This window comes from Melozone crissalis, unplaced genomic scaffold (genome assembly GCF_028551555.1).
Source record: "Melozone crissalis strain CALT ecotype California unplaced genomic scaffold, PUWL_Pcris_2 ptg000002l_1, whole genome shotgun sequence".
NCBI lineage: Eukaryota > Metazoa > Chordata > Aves > Passeriformes > Passerellidae > Melozone > Melozone crissalis.
Window position 1 is genome coordinate 764,547 of NW_026535780.1, and position 7,940 is coordinate 772,486.

The 7,940-nt window shown below is 46.7% G+C and overlaps 1 protein-coding gene across 2 annotated transcripts; it reads left to right on the forward strand.

The window, feature by feature from the left end:
* Nucleotides 1-545: 545 nt before the first annotated feature.
* LOC128947104 (lymphocyte antigen 6E-like) lies at nucleotides 546-6,975 on the forward strand. Of its 2 annotated transcripts, none has more exons than XM_054291353.1 (4): nucleotides 546-625; nucleotides 1,570-1,895; nucleotides 5,555-5,674; nucleotides 6,353-6,975. In XM_054291353.1, exons 2-4 carry the CDS (start codon nucleotides 1,844-1,846, stop codon nucleotides 6,559-6,561), a joined length of 381 nt encoding a protein of 126 aa, XP_054147328.1. In that variant the 5' UTR covers nucleotides 546-625; nucleotides 1,570-1,843; the 3' UTR covers nucleotides 6,562-6,975. The 2 variants fall into 2 exon arrangements, with proteins under 2 accessions (XP_054147328.1, XP_054147244.1); XM_054291269.1 differs by lacking the exon at nucleotides 546-625 and adding an exon at nucleotides 686-894.
* Nucleotides 6,976-7,940: the final 965 nt, after the last annotated feature.

A 7,940-nucleotide genomic window follows, 5' to 3' on the forward strand; every position in this document is an offset into this window, starting at 1 on the left:
AGCTGGAAGATTTCAGGAGCATCTCGTGGAAAATCTGTCAGGAATCCTGCAATAAAGCCTTGAAGAAATCCATTCTGTCCCTCTCCAAATCTCAGCAGCTTGCAGGAGACAGGAGATATTTTAGGGTTTGGCATGGATGAGATTTTGAGGGAAGGGAAAAAAAAAAAAATAAGCAGTGCCTGAGCTGCTATTTCTGAACCTGTCAGGGGATGCTGCTGGAGATAAACCCCAACGTGGGCTGGCTCTGGGATGGAACAGCACCCCCTCGGGATTGGAGCCTTCCAGATAGGCCCCAGAAAACATGGATTTACCAGTAAAACCTCATTAAATCTATCCTGGCTTGGAGAAAATAAAATATTTTGCAATGTTTTGCACTGGCATGGAGGGAGCTTTGTTTTCCTCCTGCTGGCTGCCACGAGGAGGCCGACAGAGCCAAACCTCGCCTTTCCTTGGAGCTTTTCTGGCTAATTGCCACCCCTGCTCCAAATTAGTTTCGCGCTCTGCCTATTGGGAAAGCCAAAATTCCCTTACTCGTGCAGGGCTGCAGAGGGACAGTGTTTATAAGTCCAGCTTGGAGGTGCTGGAAAAACTGACATCACTTCAGGAAACCTGGCGTGTTTTCCCGGTGAGAGGAGGGCTGGAGGTGGGGCATGTCAGAATCCCAAAATATTCCATGGGAGATGGGGGTCTGGGCGAGTTGGAGAGAAGGAGAGAGGGGATAAAGCAGATGGAGAGCAGCAAGGGCGCTGGCAGAGGATTTGGGGCAGCTCCTGCAGCTCCGAGGGCCACGTGAGAGGATCCAGCTCGACTTTTCCTGGGATTGTGCCTCTGTTCTGCGACTCGATGGCAGAAAGGCAACAGTGGGAGGGAAAAACAACGACAATCCCCAAGAAGGTGGGAAAGGTTCTGGTTTTATTCATGGAGATTGGATGAAACGCGACTTAAAGGGGGGAAAAAAAAAGGAGTAGTAAAGAGCACAATCTGGGAATCCAATGGAATAATCCTGTTTGGCATTTCACACATTTTCTTCTTCTGAAGACTTAATGAGTTAAGATCATTGATCAGCCAGCCCCTCCTTCTCCATGCTTTAATTAGTTTGTGTTTTTCTCACTGACTTTTTTTTTTAAATGAATTTGTGAAAAAATTCCCAGCTTGTTCCATGCCATGGGAGTGGGTGTTATTTCTATTTTTTAACTTACATGGACATTTTCCTTTGCTCTGTAGAATTTATTTTTTAATAAGATAACATTTTCTCCTCATAAAAAATATCTCAGAAATATTTCTGATTTTGAACTTAAAAAGGAGACAGAAAATGATGCCTGGCCCCCTATGAAAAGGAGTGGAAGGATTCTGCTCTTCTGATCTCACTGTCTTGACAATTCTGTGAGACATTTGGGAGAAGTTCCCATCCCAAATTCAATTTTAAATTTAAATTCCCTCAATTTCCATATGTGCAAGGACACGATCTTGGAGGATGCAGCCCGCTCCGAGACCTGGAAATGAAACCCTTATTCTTTTGCAGGGAAAATTGCTTTGTTTTCCTGTTTTGCTTTTCCCTCACTTCTCCAGAATTAGAAACTGTTGCAGAGTTCAACGTCAGCTGGAGCAGCTGCGTTGTGAAACAACCAGGAAAAGGAGAAGTTGTGGTGGAAAACACACCCCCCTCACGATTTCCAAAAAAACGCCCTTCTCCATACAAGCCCGGACACGCTGCTCCCAATTATCCATCATCTGACACAGCAGCCTCTGGTTATTATCTCTGGATCAAAGCGAGCACTGCAGAGGTATAAAACCTGCCCTGCCTGAGCCCTGCTTATTTTGGAGGCTCCCAGACCTCTAAAGGATGAAGCTTTTCCTCCTGGTCGTGCTTGGCGTCGCCCTGTGCACGGAAAGTGGTGAGTCCCGAAAGAATTGGGGAATCATCCCAAAACTTTGGGGCATGTCTTTGGTATTCCAGGATTTTTGCAGTGTGGATGGTGAAGCTGGAGGGTCAGGAAGGAGTTATTCCAGGAGGAAGGGGACAGGGGGTTTAACCCCACCTGGAGTTGGAGGTGTGATGAGGAGTGGGGGGTGAGATTCCCACCTCAGACAATTCCACAGACCCAGCCCAGCCCCTGGGATGGCTCCATGGGAATAGGGATATCCATGAGGGATATCCAGGGTAATATGTGCAGTAAATCTCTGGATTTGGCACTAAAGCCTGATTTTTTAATTTTTTTTTTTTTTAATTGGTTGCACCTCAAACCATCATTTCCTAAAGTGATGACATGGTTGAGCCACACGAAGGTGCAATTCTGGCTCCCAGCCCTTCCTTGTTGCTTCCAGGTGCAACTTTGCTGATCACAGAGTCCCTAAGGTTTTAAAAGATCACTAAGATCATGGAATCTGATCTATTAGGAAAAAATTCCATCATGGAAAGAGTGATAGAGCATCCAGGCTGCCCAGGGAAATGTTGGGATCACATCCATGGGAGTGTTCTGAAAATCCAAGGATGTGGTGCTCAGAGCCAGGGTTTAGTGCTGAACCTGGATTGGAGATCTTTCCCAGCCTTAATGATTCCAGGATTCCCAGCTGATCCCAGGTTTGGGATGGAGACACAGAGTCCCATTCTCACTCTGATAATTGCCTGGGGGATTTTTTGGGAGAGCACTGGGAAGCTGCGCCTCAATTTTCCTGGCTGGACTCTGCCAGTGACCACACCTCGTGCTCTGGGACAGGCAGGGAACAGAAGGTGCAGCCTGGAATATCCCTCTGTTTTAGGGGAATGGTTGATTTCCTCAGCTAGGGGGGCTTTTGCCTTTTTGCAAACTGAATTTTTTCACTATAGGATTTGACCTGCAAATTCCTGGGCGTTCTGGTCCTGGACTAACAGATTTTTTTGGCTCCCACTCAATTTGAGGAGGGAAATGTTCCTATTGATGGATTTCACTTGAAACTTGGAATTGTGCTCAAGCTCAGGATGTTAAGGCAAATAAAAGGATCTTTTCCTGCAGCTTTACTCCCATTTTTTTAAAAGATCAAGGAATGAGACAGCAAATTCCTTGAGGAATATTTTCTCTTCAGTTAGAGCACAGCTCTTGGTGAGTGTGGAGACATCCCAAGGCAGCCTGGATTAACTCAAGGTTTGCATCTGGAAGAAATAAAACTTCCTTCCCCTCTCAGCCCTTGTTGCAACAGATACCTCAAGAAATAAAATTATAGTGTTTTTCTCTAGCTTGACCAAAATTGTCCTCCCTGACTTCAGGGTGTGCCAGTTTAGGAGCCAATCCCAGAGTTCTGGATTAATTGGTGAGTCAGAAATCTCTGGAGCACAGAGAGAGGTGGAAAAATCCATCCTTGAGTGGTGCTTCCTCCTTCTCCTGCCAAGGAGGCTCCCAGGGCGACTGGAGTCTGAAATTGGGAGTTTTGGGAGGTGGAATTAGGATTTGGGCGTGGAACCAGCTCCACCGTTTCCTGCACTGATTCAGGAAGTTTTCCTGGGAATTGGCCTGGATTAAAGATGCTGCATTTATTAAGGATTAAAGTGAGCTCTGTGTCTGGAAAATCCAGTTTGGGAACTGAGCGTTTCTGTGAGGAAAGGGTGGTTCCCAGTGGGGTGGAGGTGAAATATCCCATATCATATTCCATATAAGAGAATTTTGCATGAGAAAAGAGAATGAAACCAAACACTTTGGACAATTTAAAGGAGGGTCCCAGACTTGATAAAAATAAATTTGTGCCTGAAAGGTCAGGACAAGGCAAGAGCCAGGCAGGACAAATGGAGCTTCTGGAGATGGGTACGACCACGACAGGAAGCAAATTGAAAAAGTCTGGATATGAAGTCAAAGAGAGCCGGGTGCCAAGTCTGAGGCTTTTGGAATGACCACAGGAATGGTGGGAGGTGGGATCTGAGTTATCTGGTGGCCTCTGCTCAGGGCCAGTCAGTGAGGGACAACAGAGGAAGAGCAGGGAATGTGAGGGCTGTGGGCCACAAGAGGAAAGGCCATGGGGATGTTGGCAGGAGTGGGAGAAGAAGGCAGAATTTCCACACAGGCAGAGGAAGAATAGAGAGCTAAAAGCAAAACAGTGATCCTGTGGTCATGGCTGAGCTGGAGCCAGAGCTGCACCAGCAGGACACTCAAGGAGCCAGATCTGGGCTAGCAGGACACTCAAGGAGCCTGTTTGGGCCAGAAGGACTTGTCCAAGGTCAAATGAGGGCAGTGGTGAGGTTGGGACATCACTGACAAATGCACAAAGAAACTTGGGTGAGGAGTGAGGAAGATGAGGAGCAAGGAAGGCAAAGCTAAAGGACAAAGCTGCCGCAAGAATTAGCGCGGCATTAACTTCCAGTAGCCAGGGATATTCTTGAAATGAGGATGAGTTTAATCCCTGGAGGGTGACATTGCAGCCAGATAAACAGATGAGGAGGAAATTCCCCTTATCATGCAAAGAATCCTTCCCCAAGGATCTCTTTGCTCTCAATGATGCTTCAGCCTCGTCGAGTGCCAGCTGTTCTCATTCACTGATTTCAGCAAAGCACTTTGCAGATGCTGGGTGTTCCAGATGTGCACGTTTTGTGGAGCAAGGAAGTTATTCCCCATGGATGGCTGGGAAAGGGAATCTGCTGCAGCCAAGGCAGGCATTTGCTGAGCCTGGACTTCTGCAGATCCAAGATTTTCCTCCTGGCACAGGAGAGCTCTGAAAATCAACCCAAATCATAGAAAGGTTTGGGTTGGAGGGGATCTTAAAAAAGTCTCATTTTAGTGTTTGGTATTCATATTCAGAGCTTCAGGGCAAGTCCTGGACAGCTGCTGCCTTTGAATGTTTGTACTTTTTTGTTTGTTTGTTTGTTTTTTGTTTTTGTTTTGTTTTTTGTTTTTTGCATGGCACATGTCTGCACCCCATTTAAGACAGAGTTTAGACAGTGACAGAAATCCTAACTCAAATTTTTCCGGCGTTTTGCTGGATGACTGAGAGAAAGAACCATTCTGATGCCCACATAGAATAAATCATAGAATCCTGAAATGGTTTGGGTTGGAAGGGACCTCAAAGATCATCCAGTTCCACCTCTGCCCATAGCAGGGACACCTTCCACTATCCCAGGTTGCTCCAAGCCTCATCCAGCCTGACCTTGGACACTTCCAGGGATGGGCCAGCCACAGATTCCCTGGTCCAGTGTCTCCATACAGGAACCAGTGGCCAGAAACTGAGGCTTGGAGGGGCCAGGTTGCAGAGAAAACCCAAGAGCTTCACACTACAAGTGATGGGAGACTGGGCTGCTCTTCCCAAAAACACAGTGGAGATGCCAGATGTTTTAATGGATTCAAGGGAGAGTCAACCAAACATTCAAAGGGAAGATCCCTGAAGGTTCCTAAATGAGCAAACCACAGCTGTGGCAGCAATTTGAGCTTAATCTGGCTTCTGGAGAGTCCTTGGAGCCAAGTTTAACCCATGCAGGAATTTTTTGCCTGTGGCCACTGGGCTTGATGGATCCTCCATCCATCCACCCTCCGTTTTGTGCTCCTGAGGACATTCCCAGAGGTGCCTGATGGATGTTCTTGTGCTTCTTTTGCAGCTTTCTCCCTGACCTGCTTCACCTGCAAGGATGCTACTTCCAACATCCACTGTCTCAGCACCACCAAATGCTCGGATCACGAGAAGTATTGTCTGACAACCTATTCCACCTCAGGAACTGGTGAGTGCGGAGATTTCCCAAGGCCCTGAGGACAAGGTGGGGCTCAGGTGGGGCTGACACTCATCCTCCTCCCACCAGGCAGTACAATGGAGGAATTAATGAGGATTTTAGCATGCAGAGAACAAATCTTGGGAAGGTGGGAACTTGGCCCGCGCCTGTTGCGACATATTGTAAAAATACTTCTGATTAAACTCAAAATTAAAATACTGCTGATTAAACATTTTGAGGAAAGAGAGATGCTGGAATAAAAGTAATTATTTTTTATTATCCCTGCACAAATTCCTTGTCTCAACTCCAAGCTCAAGTTTATGCCCATGAGATGGTGGAAATGGAAAGTGCCGGGTGCTATGGAAGAAGCAATCCCGAGGCACGGTGCCAAACTCTTGCAATCTCACATTGTACAAATAAGTCCCAAATTCTTGCCCTCAGCTGGCCCCGAAACCAGCAAAGGACTTGTAAGGCCTGGAGAGGGTGTCCATAGGTCACACATACACAAATAATGATGGAATGTGATGAAACCCAAGGGAAAACCCAACGGCATCGAGGGCAGAACAACAAATTCCCCACGGGATTGCACGGCCAGGCTATGACTGAAACCTGCCTAAAAAAAAAAAAAAAAAAAAAAATTGAGATGAAAAACTGAACTTTTCCTGCTGTTTTCTCTCCCTCCCACTCCAGGCAGTGACCGGAGCCAGCGAATCACCAAGAAATGTTCTGCATTTTGCCCAACAATTGACCTGAACATCGGCGTAGCTGGAGTCGCCACCAGCTGCTGCGAGAGCTCCTTGTGCAACATGAGTGGGGCCAACAGTGTGAAAACCAGTTCCACCCTCCTCACCCTGGGCGTCCTGGCCAGTCTCGCCTGCATCCTCAGGATGGGTTTTTGAGGGTTGTTTTTTGGGGGGAAAAATGAGCTGCTTGGCTTTGCATGGCATGGTTCAAGCTGCGATCCATCAGGTGGGAATGCTGCCCTGTGCCTCCCACCTGGAAGGTCACCTCCCATCAGGAGGGGCTTTTTTTGCTCTTTCCACGCTCTGATGACAACATAAAATGATGTTTGTGAGAGAAAGGGGTAAAATGAAGCCCTGCACGTGCAGAATGGCCCCATGTGGCCACCATCTCTCCTACTCCTGGCATTTATAACTCCGTGCATTTTTTGCCTTTCATTCCATCCCCGCCATTCTCTTGTGCCAATATTTTTTTCCCCCATTTTCCACCCTGTATCATTTTGCTCTGAGAAAGCCTTTAATATTCCAGTTGTTAAACAGAAACTGGGCACAATAAAGTGTTATTTTATTCTATTGTGTGACTGCGTGGTGTGGCACGCTGGGTGTAGCTGCTGGATGTATCCATGTTTTGGGATAAAAGCGGAGGCGTTTTCGCCTGCAAGTTGAATGGGAATAATGCTGAAATATATTAAAATTACTCTGCATTCACTTCAGGAAGCCTCTCCCCAGATTTTATTTTTTCTGCACTGACAGAAATGGCATTTTTGTGACTCCATTTCGGAATAAACTGAATTCTATTTAACTTCCTTTCAATTCCTCTCCTGGGTCAGCTGCCTGGAAGGAAACAGCGCTTGAGTTCTCTTGGAAACAGAGGGGACAAGGCAGGGAAGGGATATGGAGCATTTACTTTAAACTGATTTAAGGTCTCTCAGTGGAAGTTCCTTTACAAGCATTAGGATTATTTAGAAAAGGGAGAAATGTACCATGCTTAAAGGAAAATCATAGGAAAAGACAGATGGTTTCTGGAAAGAAACCTGGAATTTTTCAGACTCATCTGTGAAAAAATATTCACACTGCAAATAAACCTTTTATGTTTGCTCATCAAGGTAAAATTGAAGGGACTCATTACCCTGCTCTGACCTTCCCTGTGGATAATCTTAGGAATGAGAGGTTTGCTCCCTCCGACCCTTCCAGGGAGGCTGATCTGCTTTCTCCTGGGAGCAAGGAGCTCTCCACAAGGATCATCCTGAGGGAGATCTCCCAGGGATATCAGTTGGGTGCAGCTCACCCAGCTGGTTTTCTCTCCCTAAGTTCCTTGCACAGCTTCATTTGACAGGCATTTTCTGGGATTAGAGGAACAACACTCAAGAACAGCCACATCTTTGTTCTTTACAATAGCTGTGCTGAGGAAACCTGGGCTCATGGCTCCAGCTCATCCCAATCTTCCCTTATCCCTTCCTCTTCACCTTCCTCCCATCCACGTCCAATCCCAGCTCTGCATTCCCTCGTTGTTTTCTCTCCCAGATTTCTTCATTGCC

Bases quoted from the DNA above. Each gene is read 5' to 3' on its own strand.
- LOC128947104 (XM_054291353.1), top strand. From the start codon at position 1,844: ATGAAGCTTTTCCTCCTGGTCGTGCTTGGCGTCGCCCTGTGCACGGAA. The intron at 1,896-5,554 runs GTGAGTCCCGAA...CTTCTTTTGCAG, and splicing joins CGCCCTGTGCACGGAAAGTG to CTTTCTCCCTGACCTGCTTC. The intron at 5,675-6,352 runs GTGAGTGCGGAG...CTCCCACTCCAG, and splicing joins CTATTCCACCTCAGGAACTG to GCAGTGACCGGAGCCAGCGA.